The sequence below is a fragment of the Arabidopsis thaliana genome, chromosome 2 (genome assembly GCF_000001735.4).
Source record: "Arabidopsis thaliana chromosome 2, partial sequence".
NCBI classification, from domain to species: domain Eukaryota; kingdom Viridiplantae; phylum Streptophyta; class Magnoliopsida; order Brassicales; family Brassicaceae; genus Arabidopsis; species Arabidopsis thaliana.
Window position 1 is genome coordinate 8,059,106 of NC_003071.7, and position 24,359 is coordinate 8,083,464.

Here is a 24,359-nt window from a genome sequence, read left to right on the forward strand (position 1 = left end):
CATATATTCTCTTTCTGTTCTTTTTCTACAAATTTTGGCGTTACAAAAGTAGGCATGGTAGTTTTTGTTAGGTCTCGCTAACAAATAATTAATAGCATGTCACTTGTCAATGCCTCATCCGAAATCCAATCCAAGATTATTTTGTTCCACAGAAAAGAACAAAGTTTATAAAAATAATAATATAGCGACTATAACGTTTACTATTCATCCCTTTATGGGTCAGTGTATATGTAATCTCTTCTTTTATCCCAAATCACACATTGGCATTGCCATTGACAATCAATAAAACATCTTGTGAGACAAGAACGGGTAAGTGATAAGATCATGGAGCATCCTCACGTGCTTTTAGTCGCTAGCCCTGGCTTGGGGCACCTTATCCCTGCCCTCGAACTCGGAAACCGTCTCTCCTTCGTCCTCAACGTCCACGTCACCATTCTTGCAATCACCTCCGGCTCCTCTTCCCTCACAGAAACCGAGACCATACATACAGCCGCGGCTAGAGGGACCTGTGAAATTATCGAATTACCCTCTGTCGATATAGACCACCTAGTGGAGCCAGATGCGACAGTGGTCACTAAATAGTGAGCAAGATGCGAGAAATGAAGTCCACGGTTCGTGATGCCGTGAAATCAATGAAGCAAAAACCGACGGTCATGATTGTTGACTTTTTTGGTACAGCGTTGTTGTCCATAACCGATGTAGGTGTGACGAGTAAGTATGTGTACATACCGTCTCACGCGTGGTTCTTGGCATTAATTGTCTACTTGCCGGTATTGGATAAGGTAATGGAAGGTGAGTATGTTGATATTAAGGAGCCTATGAAAATACCAGGTTGTAAACCGGTCGGACCAAAAGAGCTTTTGGACACAATGTTAGACCGGTCCGACCAACAATACCGTGATTGTGTACAGATTGGGTTGGAGATACCTATGAGCGATGGAGTTTTGGTAAATACTTGGGGGGAGTTACAAGGGAAGACTCTAGCTGCGCTAAGAGAGGACATAGATTTGAACCGGGTTATAAAAGTACCGGTTTATCCTATTGGACCTATTGTTAGGACTAATGTGCTTATTGAAAAACCAAACAGTACATTCGAGTGGCTAGACAAACAAGAGGAAAGATCTGTTGTATATGTGTGTTTAGGGAGTGGTGGAACATTGTCGTTTGAGCAAACGATGGAACTAGCTTGGGGGTTAGAGTTAAGTTGTCAAAGTTTCTTATGGGTTCTACGTAAGCCTCCTTCTTACCTTGGAGCAAGCTCAAAAGATGATGATCAAGTAAGTGACGGTCTACCAGAAGGTTTCTTGGACCGCACACGTGGTGTAGGGCTTGTGGTAACGCAATGGGCACCGCAAGTTGAGATCTTAAGCCATAGATCAATCGGTGGGTTTTTGTCACATTGTGGTTGGAGCTCGGTGTTGGAGAGTTTAACTAAAGGAGTTCCGATCATCGCTTGGCCTCTTTATGCGGAGCAATGGATGAATGCCACGTTGCTGACGGAGGAGATTGGTATGGCTATTCGTACGTCAGAGTTACCGTCGAAGAAAGTGATCAGCCGGGAAGAAGTGGCGTCTTTGGTGAAGAAGATTGTAGCGGAAGAGGATAAAGAAGGACGAAAGATAAAGACTAAAGCTGAAGAGGTGAGGGTTAGCTCCGAACGAGCTTGGACTCATGGTGGGTCGTCTCATAGTTCTCTCTTTGAATGGGCAAAACGATGTGGGCTTGTATCTTAATTTGAGAATACATTTATAATATCCTGACCAACAATTTGCTTAAAAGATCAAACTCTCTAGTATAACATATATTTTGCTAACCAGCAATTTGCTTAAAAGATCAAAGTTCTCTAGTATGAAATATTAATGTATGTTGTAATTTGCTATGCATGCATACAAGATACATATGTAGTTTAATCATCTTTATGTACACAATGAGATAATCAATGGATTGTGTTAAGCCACAGGGTATTTGGAGACATACTTTATATGAACTAGGTGAGTACCCGCGTGGGTTGTTTGAAATTTGTTTAAAAATAATTATGTTTAACTATTTTTATTGCTAATTTATGTTATTTCGTGTATATTATTATGTAGTTAATAAAGTTATATTCATTTTATGTAATTATATTTGTATAGTTAGATTCACTTTTGATTCAAATATCAATTATATTTTTTTCATGTATAAATCTTTTTATCTATATACCCAAGTTTCTAATTTTTTAACTATTATTAAATACTTACATCAACAATATGATACAATGCTACTTATTTGGTTTGAAAGTTGCCTAACTTGATTCTAAGCAAACAATTTCTTGTTCCATATATTCTCTCCTAATCTAATATTTCAATCACATCATGATAGGCTCATGGCTAAATATTGGATTGACATAATTTGAATAACAAATATATAAACTACTCATTTGCTTTAAAAGTTTTCACATGAAAGAGAAAAAAAAACATAAATTAAATAGTCTTTTGAGTCAACACTTTTAGGTTTCTCTCTGTGCATTTGCATATATCCATATTAGAGAAAGCGTCGTATAATAAACTTTTTGGTATATCTAACGTCTCAAAAGATCAGTACTTAAAAAATATGCATGTCACTATTATTGTTACCAATTTATCATCAACACACAAAAAGACCATATCATGTAAACAATTAATGTAATAAAAAGAAAAAACTAAGTTAAAATTACTAAATTAAGAAAGGTTAAGTAGCAAACAGTTAAGTTGTAATACACGAAAATTTTTAGTCATTATCAAGTAATGACTATTATAAAATAGCAAAATAAGAAAAGTAAAATGAAAGTAGTGTTTAATACATTAACATGATTTTTTGTATTTTTTTTTTTTAAATGAAGATATTTTGTTAAGAGTAAGATTAATGGATGATTTAATGCAATGTGAAACTTTTAAATTTTTATCACTAAGTTTTATTATTTTTTAATGATGATGTGTCACTCATATGGAGAGAGTTGTCCAACTTTCATATATATAATTACTTATATCAAAAGCAATTGAAGTGTATGCCATTTAGACTGCCCTTGTCAATTATTATATAAAAAATGTTTTTTTTTGACAATTTGTATAAAGTATGTCTTAATTGGAAGATTTTGATATTGTGTTTATGTACGCTTTCCATGTGTTGTGTTACTAACGAGAAGCATCTACGGGATTACCCCCAGAAAAAGAGTAAAAAAGTGGAAATGACAAACAAAAAGCAGTTGAAACTTTTTAAAAATTCTAGCCCAAACATTTTCCTCCTACTTTTTGTAAAGTAAAGATTTGATCACTACTAGTGTTTATTTGATCATTACATCCCCCACTACATCTTCTTATTGGAAAGTCGACTCACAGTGCAATTTATATGGGCCAGTGTATAACTTAATTATCCCAAATCATGCAGCACTAATACACTATGGTATGTGGCCCGCATATTCAAGTAGTGTGTAAATTCAAATGTTAGAATGATGTTCGATCGAAACATATCGGACTAAAATTAATGGGTAATAATCTAATAAACACTAGTAGTGAATGTTTTCTCTGTGTCATATATTAATTCCACGATTTATAGATTTCGATTCTCATTATTTTTTCTTGTTGATCACTTTAATAACCACTTTTCATGGCAAGAAAATTAGGAAATCCACAAATTTGAATATAAATATAATATCCAATGTTAACAATGGAAAGTGAAAGACTTATACAAAGCTTAAACCATAAAACAAAGCCTAAATAATTAAGTTGACGAACGAGCCCAATAACATCCCAATACGATGATATGCAATCGTCTCATGGAACCAACCATTCGTGAATTTGTCATTTGAATATTAATGTGGTTTTTGTTCAGGATTTTTTTCGGGTGAGAAAAACAAGTATATAGCTCCACATAAAAACATATATATATATATATATATGATAAATCCTTAAATATATTTGTCTATATAACTTATTAAAACTTCTTATTTCGTGTGCCACGGTGATCACCCGGAGAAGTGTGTCCGATGTATGGAAAGACATTTGTACATGTACATGTACATGTCATCATCATTCATTGTTCTTGTGAACGGAAGTTACGACAGAGTATATGCAATGGAGTTATCTGCGAAACATCGCCACGAGTAGATTCGTCTTTTGTCCTTGTCTACAAATTTAGGCGTCAGTACAAAATTTAGGTTTTTAAGGTCTCATTAATATAACGTTTGGTCTATACCGAATAATAATAAATATCACTTGTTAAATGGCCTATACCGAAATCCAATCCACAATGATTTTGCTACACAGAAACTAGCAACTAAAAAGAAAAGTAAGTGGTCGACCATCGATCATGGACCAGCCTCACGCGCTTCTAGTGGCTAGCCCTGGCTTGGGTCACCTCATCCCTATCCTGGAGCTCGGCAACCGTCTCTCCTCCGTCCTAAACATCCACGTCACCATTCTCGCGGTCACCTCCGGCTCCTCTTCACCGACAGAAACCGAAGCCATACATGCAGCCGCGGCTAGAACAATCTGTCAAATTACGGAAATTCCCTCGGTGGATGTAGACAACCTCGTGGAGCCAGATGCTACAATTTTCACTAAGATGGTGGTGAAGATGCGAGCCATGAAGCCCGCGGTACGAGATGCCGTGAAATTAATGAAACGAAAACCAACGGTCATGATTGTTGACTTTTTGGGTACGGAACTGATGTCCGTAGCCGATGACGTAGGCATGACGGCTAAATACGTTTACGTTCCAACTCATGCGTGGTTCTTGGCAGTCATGGTGTACTTGCCGGTGTTAGATACGGTAGTGGAAGGTGAGTATGTTGATATTAAGGAGCCTTTGAAGATACCGGGTTGTAAACCGGTCGGACCGAAGGAGCTGATGGAAACGATGTTAGACCGGTCGGGCCAGCAATATAAAGAGTGTGTACGAGCTGGCTTAGAGGTACCTATGAGCGATGGTGTTTTGGTAAATACTTGGGAGGAGTTACAAGGAAACACTCTCGCTGCGCTTAGAGAGGACGAAGAATTGAGCCGGGTCATGAAAGTACCGGTTTATCCTATTGGGCCAATTGTTAGGACTAACCAGCATGTAGACAAACCCAATAGTATATTCGAGTGGCTAGACGAGCAACGGGAAAGGTCAGTGGTGTTTGTGTGTTTAGGGAGCGGTGGAACGTTGACGTTTGAGCAAACAGTGGAACTCGCTTTGGGTTTAGAGTTAAGTGGTCAAAGGTTCGTTTGGGTTCTACGTAGGCCCGCTTCATATCTCGGGGCGATCTCCAGCGATGATGAACAGGTAAGTGCCAGTCTACCTGAAGGTTTCTTGGACCGCACGCGTGGTGTGGGGATTGTGGTTACGCAATGGGCACCACAAGTTGAGATCTTGAGCCATAGATCGATCGGTGGGTTCTTGTCTCACTGCGGTTGGAGTTCGGCTTTGGAAAGTTTGACTAAAGGAGTTCCGATCATCGCTTGGCCTCTTTATGCGGAGCAGTGGATGAATGCCACGTTATTGACTGAGGAGATCGGTGTGGCCGTTCGTACATCGGAGTTACCGTCGGAGAGAGTCATCGGAAGGGAAGAAGTGGCATCTCTGGTGAGAAAGATTATGGCGGAAGAGGATGAAGAAGGACAGAAAATTAGGGCTAAAGCTGAGGAGGTGAGGGTTAGCTCCGAACGAGCTTGGAGTAAAGACGGGTCATCTTATAATTCTCTATTCGAATGGGCAAAACGATGTTATCTTGTACCGTGATTCGAGAATAACATCATGAACAACAATTTCTGTTTAAGATATCAACTTTTTCTATATGAATATATATTAAGGTGTGTTAAATTTTGCTATGCATATATACAAGATATGTACTTCAATCAGGTATCCTTATATTTTAATAAAAATTAATAATAGAACTTGTGTTTTGTAAAAAAATGCATATATTATATGATACCTTTTCGCTTGCGGATGAAGCAATTCGATCTAAGTTTAATTTGTGGTGTATATATATAGTTTTATCTTTTAATGATCATGTGGAGGAGAAGAAAGAAACAAACAATGCATTTAAAGTCTTAAACCATCTCATGGACGAAAAAGAAGAAACTTCAACCATAACAAGAACCAAGTGACGAGAGCAAATAAAAAGGGTAGAAAGATACATGGAGAAATGTTTACTTATTAGCTGATAGATAGAAACGAAACAGAGAAGTGATATGAAAACAAGAGGGAGTTTGAGAAATGTAAGAAACTAAAACTAAAACATGACTTTCTTTCTTAGTTGACAGGTATTATAAGTTCAATACTTCATAAACTAAACAAGTATTATACGTTCAATACTTCATAAACTCAAAATGAAAACATATTAAGAATCTTCTTCTTCTTCAAATACCTATCAAAAATATCACATTCACATAGACATGTAAAAAGGTTCAAATTGCTGAATGTACAGAAAAAAAACACAGTGAAGATTGGTTCACGCTTCAAAGGTAAAGCATTCCATAATAAGATGCACTTTCAGCTAAATTGTAGTTGCTAATAACAACAGATTAAGAGTTAGCATATGGTAAAGCATATTAAGAGTTAAGGAGGCTAGAAATCAATCCAAACAAAGCACATAGACTAACTGATAACTATGATGTCAATACAAAGACTATTAAATTCAGCTAATTAACAAAATTGCAATAGTTGGTGTTAAAGCAGCCAAGGCCAAGAGCAAGCAGGAGTGGGAGTCCTATTAAATAAATTTAGAACAACCAAGTCTATAGTCGTATTAAGAAAGTCACACACCTTCACTTAACTTGGATCTTCTATCTTCCACCTTCTTCTCCTTCCTCCTCTTCTTCTCTTGCCTCAGAAAACTCGGATTCACCTATCACAATCATTTCACAGATTATCAACAAATACTGAGATGTCTTAAACAAACCAAGTTAGTAAACTTACTTATCTCTTTAAAGCCGTGCAACCAGTTTCTTGCACAAATCAGAGCTTGGACATTTGATGGAAGAAGACGACTCTTGTACTTGTTAAGAACTTTACTTCCCACACTAAATGATGACTCAGAAGACATTGTTGTAATGGGAATACATAGAACATCACATACCATACGGGACAACTCCTTAAAACGTGAACCATTGTCTTTCCAATACTTTAAGACATCCAAACTCCGAAAAGCAACCATATCCAAAGTTGGTTCATCTAAATATTCATATAAAGCTGAATTTCCAGTTCTTACATTCTGAAAATAGAATCATAAAACCCCTACAATAAAGCAAAACAAAACCAGAAATAAAACAAAAATTAATAAAGAGAAGTTGAAGTAGTGTTTTTAGGATCCTTACACCATATCCAGCTGGTAGGCTATCCTCCATGAGTTGGAAAGTTGAAGCAGAGTTCTTAGGATTCTTCTTATAAAATCTATACAATTTTTCCATCTTCTTACGGATGTGCTCCAACTTAGACTCACAAGTTGACGGCTTTAAACTTTTATAGCAGTATCTTAAGAATGCAAACTTTAATCTCGGATCCAAAACTGCAGCTATTGCAAGAATATAGAATAGTCTTCCCAATACTTTTGAATTTTAGTTTCATGGATTCCACCATGTCAAAGATAATCTCATCATCAGTTCTCTCATGAGCTCTTAGCCAACTTTCAATTTTCCAAACATGCATGAAGTATAAACTAGCAGTAGGATATGATGAACCAGAAATCAGTTTAGTCATTTCCTCAAATGGTCTCAAGAACTTGCATATAAGCTCTCCTCTAGACCACTCTAACTTTGAAGGAAAGCTCTTATAACTCGGTTCCAGTTCTGATAAATTACGCGACACTTCTTTAAATTGGATTGCTTTAGACAACATCAAGTATGTGGAGTTCCATCTAGTAGTCACATCTAAAATAAGACCAGCCTTAGTATGAATCCCAACTGTTTCCTCACAGCCTTGAAACATTTGTATTCTATATTATGAACCCTTCACAAACTTCACACTATCACAAATCATGAGTAAAGCTTATGAGATCACCAAAAGAAATTGATTTCAGCACTTGCAATTTGTTTCTTGTTGAGTGCCTACTTTGTGATACAATTTGCAAGAGAGGCTGTTCTGAATGGTCTGAAAGATCATAGTAAAAAACTTACAACTCTCAGAAATGCTCTATCTAGATCTACAATAGCATTTGTGTCTAATTTTTAGAAACATTTTTTTTTTTACAAATTGTGTACAACTTTATAAAAACATTTGGTGACGAACCTTTTTAATAGATGAAAGAAAACATGATTCAGCTAAAAATTATACACCCTTAAAATGTGAAAGGAATGATAAACTAGAAAAATATTTTTATGTCATCTTTAGTTTTGTTATTCTACTTATTTTGTATTCATTTCAAATTAAGAGACCCAAAAAAGTATATGCAAAATGAAATGATATACACATCTAAAAATATTATAAATTTGATACCTTCAAAATATATGCGGCGCCACTGTTTGATTACAAAAACCATAATCACTCTCGTTCTCATGTTCAGAATAGAAGTTTAGAAAATAGATGATTTTAGTATGCTACCAAACCAAGTGGTGAGCTTTAAAGTTTGAAACACATGGAATAAGCACATATTATTTTGACGAGGCATCCACATGCTTCATTCGATTGGCCATGTTAAGCACCAAAATCTTCACACCTCCAACTTATAGATATAATCATATAAAGCAGTTTTAGTATACTCCAATTTTGATTTAATTTAATAAATAATATGACTTATATAAAGGTTTTCTTACTATACTTTAGTTTTGTTTATGAATCTAATTGCTTACAAATACAAAAAGTAATTCAGAAATTATTACTAAGAAACTACTATGATTTTATCACCTAATTATTGCTTATAAGTGCAATAGTTTATTGAAAACAGTACTAGAAAATTGATGATTTTAATAATTTAATATTTATACTTACGATTTTATTTTTTAGTTAGAAATATTAAAGTATCTAATTTTTTCTAATAAAAGATTGTTCGAAACTTCAAAGGTGGGAGTCAAAAGTTTTAAAATTTAAATTTAAAGCTATCTTTTACTTGTTAATGAAATATTATTATTTTTAAAAATAATTTAAATTGGTTATTATATTTAAGAACTTAATTTCCTAACATTGTATAATTAATTGGAAAAATGGTAATACATAATTAATGGTTCTGATATTTTAATAACTATATTGCTAGTTTTATTCTAAAATTTAAGAGTCTTAATTTTTTCTACCAAGATATATAAGAAAGTAAACATATATATATTTGATCAATAAATCCTCCACTGTATCTCCTCCTTAAAATTAAAATGTAAACACACATAGATACAACAACCAATCGTTATGTCAAAGATTAAACACTATATCACAATCAAAATAAAAGTGAATAAATATAGTGAGAGACAAGATAATATATTACTATTAAAAAAATATAAACAAAATTCTAGAAACATGAAAATTGCCTAGATACACAAAGGTGGGCCATTACAAAAGATTAGATTTCAAATAAGACAACTACGGGAAATTATAACGTTTCATAAAATTTAATTTTATTAGTTAGCTAATTGGCATCTTATAGTTAAAAAGACCAGTAATTGTCTATTAATAGTTGTGAAATAGAGGGTTATAAAATTTGGCATTGGTAGTTGTGAAGGATACGAAACTGTCAAGGGAATTATCACCGGTCGTCGTCTTCAATGCTTAAGTACCACCATGAACATCAAGTTAGTAACTTATATCTTTTTTTCTAATGAAATCTTCTCCGTCTTTGTGTCCGAATCAAGTTTTACACACTTTCTTAGTGTTAAGGCCAATATTTGTGTATTTTCCTTCTGTTGATAATAAATTCAAAACGTCAATATTTATTCCAGAATCTAAGACTATTGGGCTAAGGTATTGGCATGTATGAGAGAAAGATATCAAATTATATGTAATTAAATAATTCAATGTATCAAAAGATAATGTATAAATATCACAATTGACTGATTGATTAAGTATATTCTTTTTTTTTTTGTGTGTGTGCACCGATTAAGTATATTCTTTGATTTAATTTTACCTATGACATAAGTAACTATATTACATTATTTCTACAATGCGGTGGAAAAAAAGTCTTTAATTACTTTGTGAATAAAATGTTGTATGAAGGATAAAGTCGAAAGCCAAAACTAATATGAAAACATTTTATACACTTACCTTTTCACACTCTTCGACATAATTATCAGTGTAAAAAGGTTAAAACAACACCAGAAGCCATTTAACCTTTAATAAATTGAATCATTTCAAGTTTCATAAAGTTCTTATTTTAAAGGGAAATGTTTTTTTTTTTGGTTTAGAAGTAAAGTTTTTTGTTAAAAGTTAATAGTCTTCTTCTATATTTATATAGATTTACCAATATCTTATTTTAAAATTACTAAAAAGATATTTAGATACAAATTTTAACTATTAAATATTTTTGACTTTTTGGTAGTAAGAGTCTTACTAAATCACGGAATGTTTTCACAATCTTGTGAACGTCCAATAAAAATCCAACATCAGTAATTTTACGATTTTCTTACATTTGTATTATGCGAGTCATCATCTAATATAGAAATAATATAATCTAATAAAATCTAGAAATATGACTTTTTAAGAAAAAAACAAAACCATTAATAAATTGAGATCTTCTTCCTCTATTTTTATATTTTTATCTAAATGTGATTATTTTCTTATATTATTCGGAACCCAAATATAAGTAGTAAACACAAAAGTAAACGATCCTATTTATTTTTTGCAATGTATATTTTCTTAAGTAGACTATAAATCATGTAAACTCCCCTTTGTATTTTTTTTTATATAGAAGTTACTTTAAATATATTGTTCTTCATTTCTCTTAACCAGTCATCTTCATACTAAAACCATGAAAATGAAGTAAACAACTTTACCCTTTTCTTAGTGAAATCCTCTTCATTCTCGTCTTCACCTTCATACTATTCTTCTATTAGAACCAGTCTCTTAGTGAAAGGCCCTATTTCTATCTTTAATTACCTTTCTATTGATTTTTTTTTTTTGTCAACTTGGACTCTATATTTCAATTTTAAACCACACATGAAATAAATTCAATTAAAAACTAAATAGATAAACCATATATTTCTCATTTCTTCACATATGTTTCTTACAATTTCTAACAAATGTTGTTGTTTTGTATGTTTGGCCGAATGTTCATAGATCAGGGACCATATATGGAATCTCTATTTCTCTCATTATCATCAACTTAGCGACTATGATGCAACGAGCAGATGAAAAACTCATTCCTTCAACTGCCAAAGAATTGAAAGAAGCGTTCCATGCAAAGCTGTCCGATATTGGACTCCTTTCGTTTATAAGAAATATTGTTCAAGGACTTGCCTCGCCTTTAGCCGGTTTATTTGCCATCAGTTATGATCGTCCCACAGTTTTTGCGTTCGGAAGTTTCTTTTGGGTCTCATCAACTGTTGCAACTGGAGTCAGCCGCTACTTCATCCAGGTTTTTTTCCATTAATTTCAGTCTAATTAATTACCACAAAACATTAACTTCAAGTTTTCTTCTCTTACAATTTAAACTTTTGCACCGAAGTTCATAAATCTTAGAAACATTATATGTTTGGTAATTTTCTTTTACAAATATGACAAAAGCAATAACCAAAAATATCAATGTGTCAAATAAAAAATTAAATGAAAGTTCAGACAAAAGAATATATCATTAACTATAATAAAATCACAGAAACGAGAATTAGAATTACTGAGACTTTTAAGTTCTAGTAAAAGTGTCTTTTTATATAAAAGAAATTATAACTTAGTCATTAGTTGTTTTTTTTGCTAAACAACTAGTTGTTACGAAAACTTAAAAGTTAAAAGGAAGAAAGATACTTTTAAGATAAAACACTTGTGTGTCAACTTATATTTGTTTTGTTTACATGTCAACATATGTTTTTGTCAGCAATTAAATTGCTTTTTCTATAAAAGTACAAAAAAAATCAACAAAGTGACTGTTATGACTATGATATAAATAATTTGGAAGTTCTATCGTTTTGGTTCATAAAAATTATAAAACTGTTAGATATAAAATATGAAATTTTTATAAATCACTCACAAGGACTTTTGTATTTAATTTTCCTATAAATATGACATAAAATATGAATTTTTAAAAAAGATTAGATATGACCCTGAAAACATGTAGAATGGCTAAATGGTTATATAATATATGTATGTATGTTTGGTTGGGATTTGATCTTCATTTTTTTGAACTAGGTTACCCTTGGTGTAGCATTCAATGGGGTTGGACATGCAATTGTTTATCCGGTGCTTCAGTCGATAATCGCGGATAGCTTTAAGGAGAGTTCGAGAGGTTTTGGTTTTGGTTTATGGAATCTGATTGGTACGGTTGGAGGTATAGGCGGAACCGTCGTGCCAACGGTCATGGCTGGTCATGATTTCTTTGGAATATCAGGATGGCGATGCGCCTTTATATTGAGTGCCACGCTGAGTACGATTGTCGGGATCCTCGTTTTCTTCTTTGTCAGTGACCCGAGAGAAAAGAAGACTAGCAGCGTCATTGTTCATCACGATGATCAACATGAACGGTAATATAAATCTCTACATTCTTGGTTATATATAGCACCAACATGACAATAAAGCGTTTTTTGCTTATTGGTTTTGAGTTAGTTATGTGGTTTTGTAGAGATGAAAACAATGGTGGTACAATGATGGAGAGTCCGAGCTCTTCGGTTTGGAAGGAATCGTGGGTGGCCATAAAAGATGTAACCAAGTTAAGAACGTTTCAGATCATCGTATTGCAAGGAATCGTGGGTTCGGTGCCGTGGAATGCAATGCTTTTCTGGACAATGTGGTTCGAACTCATTGGTATTCATCCAAACCAAACGTATATTTTTTTTATATCAAACATCAAACATGAACCAACCATATATTCTATCTAACATGAATGGTTCATTAAATCCTTAACCCCTTAAACATCAAACAAAACCAAATCTTTGTTACTAGGGATACATTCTAAAAACAAAATATAATATAATTTATGAGTACAACTTTAAATTTTTTGATTATTTTTCAAAATACATTTACTATATACAACATATATATCCTCTTAACTTAGATAAATAAACCAAAAAGATCTCTGAATTCTCAAAGTTCTTTTTTCCAGGTTTTGATCATAATCAGGCGGCTCTCCTCAATGGAATATTTGCCACCGGACAAGCAATAGGATCATTGGTCGGAGGAATAATTGCGGATAAAATGTCTCGTGTGTTTCCAAACTCGGGCAGATTGATTTGCGCACAATTCAGCGTTTTCATGGGAGCTATGTTCTCCATTGTTCTTTTAAGAATGATCCCACAGTCCGTTAACAGTTTCTACATCTTCTTGGTCACTCTCTTTCTTATGGGGCTGACCATAACTTGGTGTGGACCAGCCATTAACTCTCCAATCTTAGCTGAGATTGTTCCTGCTAAGCATCGAACCATGGTCTATGCATTTGATCGTGCACTCGAAGTGACTTTTTCGTCATTTGGTGCGCCTTTGGTTGGGATCATGTCGGAAAAACTTTTTGGGTTTGACGCAAAAGGAATTGATCATGTTAACGACTCTGGTCGTGAGGCTGAGGCACTGGGGAAAGGGATCATGTGGATGATGGCTCTCCCGTTTGGATTGTGTTGTCTTTGTTACACACCGTTGCATTTCCTTTTCCGGAAAGATCGAAAAATCGATAGAACTACTAGTTCAAGGGAAGTAGAGATGGCATGAGAATTAATGTTATACTCATCCTAATTGCTTTTGTTTTAGTAGTTCTGATATTTCTTATTTGAGATAAAAAAAATTAATCTACATATTCAAATCCCTTTTTTGGAATTAATACATCTCTTAGGAATTTATATATTTTTGTGATAGTCGATATATTAAAACTTTATTGAGACAAGAAAATTTTCTAAAATTATACTAGTACTTTTTTCATGAATTGTTTTTATGTATTGATGAAATACACAAAATCACCAACGTGTAATTCATATATGGCAGACGTCTCGTTGTTAAGCAAGTATTATTATCTGGCTATAATCTGGTAGTGAATTGAAAAAGAATTGTGCGGTAGAGGAGTTAAATTAATATTTAAAAACATTCAGAAAATTCCTAAAATCTCTTGGTCTCAATGTACAAGAGTAGACAAGACAAAAAATTTTAGAAGAAGAAAAGGGCTATGAAACCGAACCAGAGACAGACTACATGCAGCGAGGAAATGAGGTTTGGCCAACTTGGCCACCCATCATTGCCCTTCTGACATTATACTCGAACGTCTTCGGGTTATCCCTCAACACTGCAGCTGCTTCATGGTTCAGAGGATCCTCGTAATTGGGTTCCTATGTGAACAAACAAAGCAAAACAAGTCTTCAGATTAGAAGGCCCAAGATAATAACATCAATGGAGTATCATCGGTCAGGGAGAACTTGTTACCGTGAAGAGATGGAAAAGACCGTAGATAACTGTGTTTATGTTGAGAACCGGTTTCCAGTCTTCACGCAAGATGTTCAGACAGACGTTTCCTTCTAGATCGATATTCGGATGATACACCTACAACATTGACATTCTTTAGCATTCTGTATAAACATATCAGACAACATAAAACGCTTCAGAGACTGAGGAAAAAAAGCCTAACCTTGGTCTTGCATTTCACTTTAGGAGCTTCGTGGGGGTACATATTAGAGACTTGGAATGAGAACACAAAGTTACCACTCCTGTTTAGGTATAACAAGAACGAATGAGTGTGTTTTTGCGCAAATTCAGGGACCCAAAAACAAAAATGAAAGATAGAGATTTTGTTTACTTACAAGTAATATCCTTCATCAGGTTTAATGGTTACTTCAAAATTCATCAAGTCATTCTTCCCATTCGGAAAAGATATCTTACAAGACTTTGGTAAGTTCAGCTCCGATATATCTATGCACAAATAAACAGAGATGATTTATCAGTTACACCTACTGGAAGACAACATAGAACCCTAAAAATACTTGATAGTGATAACTCTAAAAGAACCTAAAATCTACAGTTTGTTCAACATCGAAACTGAATAAGATCAACAGCAAAACCTGATGAAGAAAGTCAAAACACACTGAGAGAGTATCAACTACATCAACTAGAAGACAACATAAAACCTCTACAATCTTATAGTTCTAACACATAACGAACCAAATTCAATAGAGATTTTACAGTTACACCAACTAGAAGACAACATAAAACCCTAGAAATCTACAGAGAAATTACAAATTGGTCAACATTAGACAGTGAATAAGATCAAAAGCAAAAAAAAAAAACAGAGAGAAGGAAGAGAAAGAGAACCTTTGTGAAGACGAAGTTCACCAGCAGATTGCTTCTTGACAGTAGAAGCTCCTCTTCCGTTGTTACTTTGAGACTCTTCTCTTTGCTTCTCTTTCACTTTGAATAACCCAATCATCGTTCTTCTACCCTCACAAATCAATCAACAACATCATACAATTATTCACACAAGTTTCTTTGGAAAATTCATGAATTACAACAGAACAATCACTCAAAACCCTAACGAAATTTCATTCAGAGAGATCGAAACTAGTTAAAAATTGACTATGAAACAAATCATGAATCTTCTTCGGATAACCAAACGATCGGAGATTTTATCAAATCGGAAGGAAGAAACAAAAAAAAAACTAAGATACGAAAAGTGAAAACGAAGAGATCGGAGAGAGCTTACGAGTTGCAAATTCTTTAGATCAATACAAAGATGAGCGAACCTTTCGTCTTCACTATTGATTTGGTTCGACGAGGAACGAACGAACGTAGCTTTCTCCGTAAGCTGATTCTGAAAAAATTACAACCCTTCTTCAAACTATATATATAATGAAAATCCGAAACTAATATTACGTGCTGTGGTTTCGGGCCTGGAAAGATTACGGGTTTCGCCTCAGAACCTTCTGTTATTCAAAAAAATATTAAAAAAAAAAAAAAGGAAAAACTCATTTTATTAGGCCTAACGAAACTAAATGGGCCTACTGACATACCCATCCATCGTTTCAAAAGCAACTTGTAGAAAAACTAAACTTTTGGGCTTTACTCACATATCTTTTTTCTGGTATTTTTCTTTTTTTGTCTGTCAATTTTCATTCTCACTTGAAAACATAATACAACGCTCTACATCATTTACAGTAAGAAAAATACCATTTAGCCTGTTCTTGTAGCTCATTTGGTATGAGGGCTAAACACCACCGCATGAGTTCAAGTCATGGTAGAAGAAGATGAGGGGAAAAATACCATTTAAATCATCAATTATCCATTTTCGTTGATTTAAACCATGAATTTTAAATTTGATGAATAAAATACTTGATTTTATGTTAACTTTAAGTTAAATCACTAATTTTCGTTGACAAAACCAACTAAAACATATTATTAACTACCTAATGGACTAATCAGACAATGTTAGGTATCCGTTAATAGTTTCTATAATTAGCTAAAAGACATCATTTTCAAAAAAAAAAACCTCAAAATCGTTAATTAGCTTTCTCGAAAATTAGATTAGATTTTGAACCCTCATAATCGATTTAGAAGGTTGTTTTTTCAAATTATTGAACATCATCATCCCTAAACCACCCACAAGGGTCTAGACATTCCACTTCAAAGTTCAAAAAAAAAAAAAACTTTTTCGAGAAAGCACCATGACTACTCTAAATCTATTAATTTTTCCATGTGCCTAAAGATCCAGATCCGTAGAGAAACAAATTTATTAACGAATTTTCAATATTTTAGTGGTGTCGTCATGTCTCACGAGGTGTATATGATAAGATAAACAATCACAAATGAAAGCAAATTGTTCTTGTTTAATCAAATTATTAAACATTAGGTGATCATCCCGCGTTATGCCGCGGTTTTTTCAGATTTTTTTTATTTTTAATTTAAATATAATTTTTATTTATGTAATCATTCACTTATGCAATAAGCAACATTAAAATATCAACTGAAGGAGTTTGGAGATGAATATTGTAGCGGAGTTGGAGATAATCTAAGTCTTAGAATGACGACATTATATAAACTTAAGGACTCTCCCAGACACTAACATCGAGGAGACTACCCTAGCTTCGCCTTCCGGCGCCGGTGATGCTTTTGCTCACCGGCGTCGGGATTTCTCTTCTTCGTTTCACTTCTTTCGTTATCTCTTCATATTTTTAATTCTTCTCTGGCTATTATCTCAATCATCCCAACCCAACCTTCAATCGTTTAACTTCCTCGGCCGTTCATTGACGACAGAGGGCAGAGGAAATGCTCGATGATCTTTCCTTCTATTCAGCTTTTGTCCGCATCCATCTTTTTGAAGTTTCCACCAACAGAACAGCCCCAATTTTTCCAATCTAAAACCGCTATGATCTCTACATGCAACACCATCCTTACCTCCGACCTGTTTTATGTGGGTATCTCATCTACGTTGACCTTATTCCCACCAGCATCATTTAGCGTTTATCGGAGTTCTTATCTGCCGCCTCAGATCCGTCGCACCATCACCATCCTCTGCCACACTGTTGCCTTGTTAGGGTTCCTCTTAATGGGCCACTGTTCTTCGAGCCCATTAACCAAATTTAGGCCCATCCCCCAAAACAATGGCCCATCTCCACTAATGCATTGGCCCAGCCCCTCTAAACGGTCTCCGCAAAATCATAGGTTTGACCCAAACTCCTTTTTGTCTTCTCTTAGCTTGTATTTGCATCGATTCATGATACCAATTGCTAATGGACATCAATTGAATCATAATCGAACATTGCTGCTATGTTGGTACAAAAATCCTTTGAGAACCTTGCCATTAGAATCTATAGGTGTACTATTCATGTTGCTAATTGCTTGAAGAAGATCGGCATGATGATCTCGTCTCTAAGGAGCAGTGATTACCGTAGTTTCTTCAAGTTTTCATCTCCGATTCATTTTATTATTGATTTCATACTTGATATATTTAGCTACATCATGGGTACTATTCTTGAAAGTAAAAGTTTGATGAATAATGTCATTATGATCCCGTCTCCATGGAGTGGTGGTTACCAAATCTTCATCAATATTTTATATCCGTTAACCCTAAAGCTTGAGCTCCAACTCATACCCGAAAAAACTCTTACCTTCCATGAGTTCTTACCATTGGTCCCAACGTCCACAATGCATTTCTTGCCGACGAGCCATAAGACAAAGGACATTTTTTTAAAGTCAAAAGATCAAGTCTTCTCGATCATGAGTAATCCGAAACTCCCCGACGTGGTCGCGGAAGTGTCTATGACACACCATGAGGTCGCATGTGGCTTGTTGCTTGATTGCTTCTGTCTCCGTTCCTCTATGGCTTATCAAACCTATCTTTTTTTCCTTGTTGTTAGCTTTCGTTATTTGGAGTTTTTTTAACCCTTTGTATGCTTGAAGATCTTGTAAACTTTACCTTTAGGAGATGCATTGAATGAAATACAAGGCTTGTTTGACAAAAAAAAAAAAAAAAAAAAAGTATCAACTGAAAAAAGCATTCGTTTATGCAATATAACAACGTATTCGATGATTCAATTTTAATTAAAAAAAATTCTAACAACATTCTCAACAATGCATCATACACATAATTCAGAAACAACGTTGATTTTAAACCAATTTAACAGATGGTAGTGTTGGATTCTAAAAACCTAAGAATTTGATGATGGAGCTTTTTACGTATTCTTCACCCTCAGTGGTTTATTATATAAATATCAATTTAAGAGAATATAAATATCAATTTAAGAGAATATAAATATCAATTTAAGAGAGTAACTTACTCAAATCATTAAGTAATCCACAACTATTATACACTCGTACTTTGAGTTTGGATTACAAGAAAAAAAATCTTCGGGTATGAGAAAACTATTAAAATGGTTTATTGAAAAATCATGTAATATTAAAATAAATTTAGTAATAATACAATTAAATATGTAAAATAAAATAATAAATATATCATTAACCTATAAATTAAAAGTTGAAGAGCTTACATTAATTATTTAATAGACACATGGCAAATGGTAAAGTGATGATGTGTCAATCATATGGAGAGAGTTGGCCACTTTCATATATATTATCATCGTCCTTAAACCCACCTATCCGTTACTCCAGATTCAAAGTAAACGGCGAAAAAAAAAGAAAAAAGATTCAAAGTAAACAGAAAAAAACTTGAGTTTAGAGAAATCACCATGACTACACTCAATCTATCAATTTTTCCATCAGTTAAAATATCCAGCTCCGCATCCATACCCGGATTCATCAAAATCCAACCTTTCCTTCTCCGTCGGAAGCTCTCTACCGTTTTATCGGTCACCGCCAGAGACGAAGGTATCATCCACAACCATTTCGATTTCACGTCATACATGATCGGAAAAGCTAATGCCGTCAATGAAGCTCTCGACTCCGCCGTCTCGCTCCGAGAACCAATCAAGATCCATGAAGCGATACGTTACTCGCTTCTCGCCAGAGGCAAACGAGTGAGACCCGTGCTCTGTATCGCAGCGTGTGAGTTAGTGGGCGGCGAAGAATCCGTGGCGTTACCGGCGGCGTGCGCCGTGGAAATGATCCACACAATGTCGTTGATCCACGACGATCTTCCATGTATGGATAACGACGATCTCCGCCGCGGAAAACCAACGAACCACAAAGTTTTCGGTGAAGACGTCGCGGTTTTAGCCGGAGACGCGCTTATATCGTTCGCGTTTGAGCACTTAGCAACGTCAACGGCTGTTTCTCCGGCTAGAGTTGTTCGAGCAATCGGAGAGTTAGCGAAAGCCATTGGATCAAAAGGGCTCGTGGCGGGTCAAGTAGTGGATCTAACCAGTGGAGGAATGGACCAAAACGACGTCGGCTTAGAGGTTCTTGAGTTTATCCACGTTCATAAAACCGCCGTGTTGTTAGAGGCGGCTACGGTGTTAGGAGCCATCGTTGGTGGTGGTTCTGATGAAGAAGTTGAGAAGCTGAGAAGATTCGCGAGATGCATTGGATTGTTGTTTCAGGTGGTGGACGATATTTTGGACGTGACGAAGTCGTCGGAGGAATTGGGAAAGACCGCCGGAAAAGATCTGATTGCCGATAAGCTGACGTATCCGAAACTAATGGGTCTTGAGAAATCTAAAGACTTTGCAGATAAGTTGTTGAGCGATGCTCACGAACAGCTTCATGGGTTTGATTCGAGTAGAGTTAAACCTTTACTAGCTTTGGCTAATTACATTGCCAAAAGACAGAATTAGTTCAACTGTTAGATGGTATTCTCCGACAATGGCTTTTGCTGGTTATAAAGATTGAAGTCACTTGTTATGTTTTGTGTTCTTGGATGATATTTTCAAATTTGTGTTGTTGTGACTTGTTAAGAGCAACTCCAACCATGTATCTTAGCTATAAAAGTGATTAAAGTTAATGAAATCAACAAACCTTAGTTAATAAACATCTTAGTTAAGATGTTTTCTTAAAACTAAGAAGAGTATATGTGTTGTGATTTGAGTGGATACACATTGTTTTGAAATAATTTGAATCTTTGTTTCTTAAGAACTCAATAGTTCTTAACCATTAGAGTAGAAATTAGTTAAGTTTCTTCTTAACTTAATAAAAACAATATTTTAATTTAAAATAAAGTTAAAATCCAAAATTAAGAACTAATTAGTTCTAAACCATTGGGATTGCTCTAAAATTTCTTCAACATTGAAACTTTTGGATCTTGTTTGATTAATTAAGAATATCTCTTTTTTGTGGTGGTCCAAACTCCAAAGTCACATAATAGTATCTGAATCATTGATGTCGTATTGGTAGTTGTTGGTATTTAGTATTCAAAAAATAGACTAATAGATTTTTCATTTTTAGATAGTGATGTTTTTATATGTTATTTTTTTATTTAAAAAAGAGAGGAAAACGTGAGGACTGAATATTTGACATGATACAAAATCATTGAGAGAATTCAATAATTTATAAATCACTACCTAATTTTAACAAATCATCGACCCTTTAAAAAAAATCAATACAAGATCTCCTATAAATTATTTAAAATGTGGGTTGGAATATTTCTCTGTTTTTCGGAAAAGTACTTTTAAAACTACCCTCTAATCAGTAATTATTTTTTTAATGTCATTAGAGCCAATATAATTCATATAATTGAACTCTACTTTGATTTATGTGTTCTTTAAGATAATGTAATATGAAATGTTTAAATTTAGAAGTCTTTTCAATCTTTTTTTTCTTACTACTTTGAACTCTACTCTATTCTAGAAGAAAACTTGGGCCTTCAATTTTCAAGCCTCGAGGACTGATTAGTGATTATTTTGTCTTTGTTCAGACAACAAAAATAAAGAAAGTGAAAAAGATAAAAACTTTTTTCTTTTCTCTTCTTCAGTTTCTTCTTCTTTTTGTTTTCCTTCCTCGTTCTTTCATGTCTTCCTTGTGCCATTGATGAGTCCGTCAAGACCAAATCGAGAGTAGTGCAAGACTTTTTTCTCACACTGTTTCTAAAACCGCGTGAGAAATCTTCTTCCTCCTCAGATCTCTACCTTTTCCCTTAAATTTTCCCGCATTTTCTCTCTCTTCCAAGCTTCTCCAAGCGTACAAGCTACTTCTTCTTCCATAAACTCAAAGTAAAACCCTAAACCAAAACTCTCTTCACCTCTATAAAAACACCACCTTTTTTTAGCTCCTGTCTCTTTCACAGACTTCAATCGCATTTTCATTACCAGCCAAAAATCATCTTCAATTTCCAGGTAATTAACATCAATCTTGAATTCTCTGTTTCACTTTTTTTACTAATTCTCTGCAATATTTTTAGTAAGTTACTCTTGCGCTTTAAGTTTTCTCTTTTCAATGTCGGTTACAAAAATTTAGATTGCTCCGTAAGATTCGGCATAAAGTTTGTTGCTTTAAGCTATAAATCAATTACCCATTTCGATTTTGTCCCATTTCTCATTGCAAAGCTCAAGATAGGTTTGGTTTCTAATCTGTCGTTCTTGCTCTTTGATTAGGTTACAAGCTTAAGCTTTTTCATAGATAGATAGAAAAGAGAATGATGGGAGGAAAATCTAGCAAGAGCAAAAAGAATGTTGAATTTGGTTCACCGTCAACGCCAGTTCAAATCAAGATAAACTCAGAGTACACAGAGCATTTAAGCTCATACGAAAGAGCTTGTAGTGAAGATCCAAAGCTTGAATCTTTTGACTCTGCGCTTCACGAAAGAACTAACAGAGTCATCAACAAGCTTGCTTCAGGAGTTGAGATCAAGTCTTTGTCGTTTGATTCACTTAGGGAAGTGACACAATGTCTTTTAGATATGAATCAAGATGTGGTCAAAGTTATATTGCAGGATAAAGAAGATATATGGAACAATCAAGATTTGTTCTCTCTTGTGAATTTGTATTTTGAAAGTACTGCAAAGACTATGGATTTCTGTTCTGAGCTTGAGAATTGTCTTAACCGCGCGAGGCGGAGTCAAGTGATTATTCAGTTTGCTGTTAACCAGTTTGAGGAAGAGAATGAGGATAAGGAGAATAGAAAGTATGAGAAGACTCTTGAGGAGCTTAAGAGGTTTAAAGTAGCTGGTGAACCGTTTACGAAAGAGTTCTTTGCTCTTTTTGATTTGGTTTACAAGCAACAGGTTATGATGCTTGAGGAGCTTCATAAGTTAAAGAGAAAACTCGATAAGAGGCTTAGGAATATCAAAACATGGAGAAGGGTGTCGAATATGGTGTTTGTGACTGCGTTTGTCTCTGTGCTTATCTTCTCGGTGGTTGCAGCCGCTGTGGCTGCACCGCCTGTTGTGGCGGCTATAGCTGGTGCATTGGCTGTTCCTGTAGGTTCTGTTGGGAAATGGTGCAACACTTTGTGGACGAAGTATGAGAAAGTGGTTAGAGGGCAGAAGGAGATTATTACATCGATTAGAATCGGGACTTATATCTCGGTTAAGGAGATGGATAATATAAGTATTCTTGTGCGTAAAGTGGAAGTAGAGATTGAATCTTTGTTGAAGAAAGCTGAGTTTGCTATTACTGAGGAGAAAGAAGTGAGGCTTGCTATAGATGAGATCAAGAAGAAGCTCGATGTGTTTACTGAAACCATTGAAGAACTTGGGGAACATGCGGGTAAGTATTGTAGCGATGTGACAAAGGCGAGAACCGTGATTCTGCAGAGGATAATCCGATACCCGGCTGGTTCACCGAAGGATGAAGCTCCTTGGTAAGAAATCATTTGCCCCTAAAGCTAACTCTGAATAGTAAACTTATGCTTCATGTTTTTGCTATAGAATTCTAGAGAACAAACTTGTGAACATGATTCATCACTAGGATTTATAGATGATTTGGATTGAGTTTTTTTTTCGTGTTTTCGATTGATATCAGGACGGAGATGATGTAGTGAGAATGTGGATTCGGATTCAGATTTGTGTTTGGCTTTGGAAAATTGTTGGTTTGTCATCTTTAGCACAAGTATTATGAACAGCTAAAGGATAATCTTTACCTAATGTTATTAGTTGCCCTGAGGAAACCTTTGTTTAATACATTTAATTAAAGAGACACTTGTAAGGTTTCTATGTCATTTATTTTGTTGGCTTTCTTTAATCAGTGTTGTATGTTTATAAATGAATGTCTATGTGCTTAGTCAAGGCTTGGAGAAATTATAAGCTGGATCCTTAAAGAATCAATCAATTTTAAAAATAGGACGTGAAGAGTTAGTTGATGAGACGAGGGAGGGATGTTTCTCATAGACAATAGGGACATAATACTACTTCTTAAGCAACATTTGCGATGTTTTAATGTTTTAATGTTCTTTAACGTTAATTTGGAAACATGTTTTACGTGACAGACGTGGTCTATGAAAGCCCATTTTGACAGAAGCATGATATAAAACCCATGTTTCAAGAATATGGTGTTGAATGTAAAAAGGTTTAAATGAATTGATTTAGCTACCTATGTCATCAAAGTCCACTTATCTTTTCGGTCAAAAGTCTTTAGAGAATTTCATAGTTAAAATTATTATTCAGTTTTAAAGTTTGTTCTCTTTCAATTTTAAAATTATTGTGTTAGAATTTGAGTCCATGATTAAATCTTATGATATCTTTATGTTAGTTCGTATGTAAAGTCAATCGGTTTGTGTTAATCGTGACTTGTTAAGAAAGGGCGTGAGTAAGAGTTGTGTCTTGTTGGATAAGTGCAAGTGTTTTCCTAATGTAAAGTATCGTCGAGTAAATAATCAAATTTCAGATTCAATAAAGAGTTATCCTTGTTCTTGTCTTCTTTACAAGAGAAGATACAAATGTCTCTTGATCTGTTTTTCTTCTTTCTCTAAACATTCCAACATAACCCAGGAGGATACTTGAATTCTTG

General features: G+C 34.5%; 6 protein-coding genes and 1 pseudogene across 9 annotated transcripts; 5 read left to right on the forward strand and 2 right to left on the reverse strand.

Annotated features, from left to right (window-relative positions):
* AT2G18560 (UDP-Glycosyltransferase superfamily protein) lies at positions 1–1,968 on the forward strand. The gene has a single exon (NM_127412.3). The coding sequence runs from the start codon at positions 591–593 to the stop codon at positions 1,731–1,733; it is 1,143 nt and encodes a 380-aa protein (NP_179446.2). The 5' UTR covers positions 1–590; the 3' UTR covers positions 1,734–1,968.
* A 1,949-nt stretch (positions 1,969–3,917) lies between these two features.
* On the forward strand, positions 3,918–5,910 carry AT2G18570 (UDP-Glycosyltransferase superfamily protein). Its single transcript, NM_179647.3, has one exon. It carries the CDS (start codon positions 4,324–4,326, stop codon positions 5,734–5,736), a length of 1,413 nt encoding a protein of 470 aa, NP_849978.2. The 5' UTR covers positions 3,918–4,323; the 3' UTR covers positions 5,737–5,910.
* Positions 5,911–6,787: 877 nt separating this feature from the next.
* On the reverse strand, positions 6,788–8,004 carry AT2G18580 (annotated as a pseudogene; the record flags this gene model as incomplete). Its single annotated transcript has 1 exon — positions 6,788–8,004.
* A 2,835-nt stretch (positions 8,005–10,839) lies between these two features.
* Positions 10,840–13,761, forward strand: AT2G18590 (Major facilitator superfamily protein; the record flags this gene model as incomplete). The annotated part of the gene is made up of 5 exons (NM_127415.5): positions 10,840–10,893; positions 11,191–11,488; positions 12,253–12,584; positions 12,683–12,864; positions 13,163–13,761. The coding sequence occupies exons 1-5, from the start codon at positions 10,883–10,885 to the stop codon at positions 13,759–13,761; spliced, it is 1,422 nt and encodes a 473-aa protein (NP_179449.5). The 5' UTR covers positions 10,840–10,882.
* A 300-nt stretch (positions 13,762–14,061) lies between these two features.
* Positions 14,062–15,904, reverse strand: AT2G18600 (Ubiquitin-conjugating enzyme family protein). Of its 2 annotated transcripts, none has more exons than NM_001335600.1 (6): positions 15,774–15,904; positions 15,346–15,467; positions 14,838–14,946; positions 14,666–14,744; positions 14,464–14,580; positions 14,062–14,369 (listed from the first exon to the last, which is right to left on the reverse strand). In NM_001335600.1, the coding sequence occupies exons 2-6, from the start codon at positions 15,458–15,460 to the stop codon at positions 14,232–14,234; spliced, it is 558 nt and encodes a 185-aa protein (NP_001324430.1). In that variant the 5' UTR covers positions 15,461–15,467; positions 15,774–15,904; the 3' UTR covers positions 14,062–14,231. The 2 variants fall into 2 exon arrangements, with proteins under 2 accessions (NP_001324430.1, NP_565440.1); NM_127416.4 differs by having other exon boundaries at positions 15,734–15,904.
* Positions 15,905–19,068: 3,164 nt separating this feature from the next.
* On the forward strand, positions 19,069–20,432 carry AT2G18620 (Terpenoid synthases superfamily protein). Its single transcript, NM_127418.2, has one exon. The coding sequence runs from the start codon at positions 19,212–19,214 to the stop codon at positions 20,253–20,255; it is 1,044 nt and encodes a 347-aa protein (NP_179452.1). The 5' UTR covers positions 19,069–19,211; the 3' UTR covers positions 20,256–20,432.
* Positions 20,433–21,248: 816 nt separating this feature from the next.
* On the forward strand, positions 21,249–23,796 carry AT2G18630 (transmembrane protein, putative (DUF677)). 2 transcript variants are annotated; one of them, NM_127419.4, is made up of 3 exons: positions 21,249–21,749; positions 22,008–23,214; positions 23,376–23,796. In NM_127419.4, exons 2-3 carry the CDS (start codon positions 22,049–22,051, stop codon positions 23,389–23,391), a joined length of 1,182 nt encoding a protein of 393 aa, NP_179453.2. In that variant the 5' UTR covers positions 21,249–21,749; positions 22,008–22,048; the 3' UTR covers positions 23,392–23,796. The 2 variants fall into 2 exon arrangements, with proteins under 2 accessions (NP_179453.2, NP_001325279.1); NM_001335601.1 differs by having other exon boundaries at positions 22,008–23,796.
* The last annotated feature ends 563 nt before the right edge of the window (positions 23,797–24,359 follow it).

Bases quoted from the DNA above. Each gene is read 5' to 3' on its own strand.
- AT2G18560 (NM_127412.3), top strand. From the start codon at position 591: ATGCGAGAAATGAAGTCCACGGTTCGTGATGCCGTGAAATCAATGAAG.
- AT2G18570 (NM_179647.3), top strand. From the start codon at position 4,324: ATGGACCAGCCTCACGCGCTTCTAGTGGCTAGCCCTGGCTTGGGTCAC.
- AT2G18600 (NM_001335600.1), bottom strand. From the start codon at position 15,460: ATGATTGGGTTATTCAAAGTGAAAGAGAAGCAAAGAGAAGAGTCTCAA. The intron at 14,581-14,665 runs GTTAGGCTTTTT...TCAATGTTGTAG, and splicing joins AAGTGAAATGCAAGACCAAG to GTGTATCATCCGAATATCGA. The intron at 14,370-14,463 runs GTAACAAGTTCT...TTGTTCACATAG, and splicing joins GTCTTTTCCATCTCTTCACG to GAACCCAATTACGAGGATCC.
- AT2G18620 (NM_127418.2), top strand. From the start codon at position 19,212: ATGACTACACTCAATCTATCAATTTTTCCATCAGTTAAAATATCCAGC.
- AT2G18630 (NM_127419.4), top strand. From the start codon at position 22,049: ATGATGGGAGGAAAATCTAGCAAGAGCAAAAAGAATGTTGAATTTGGT.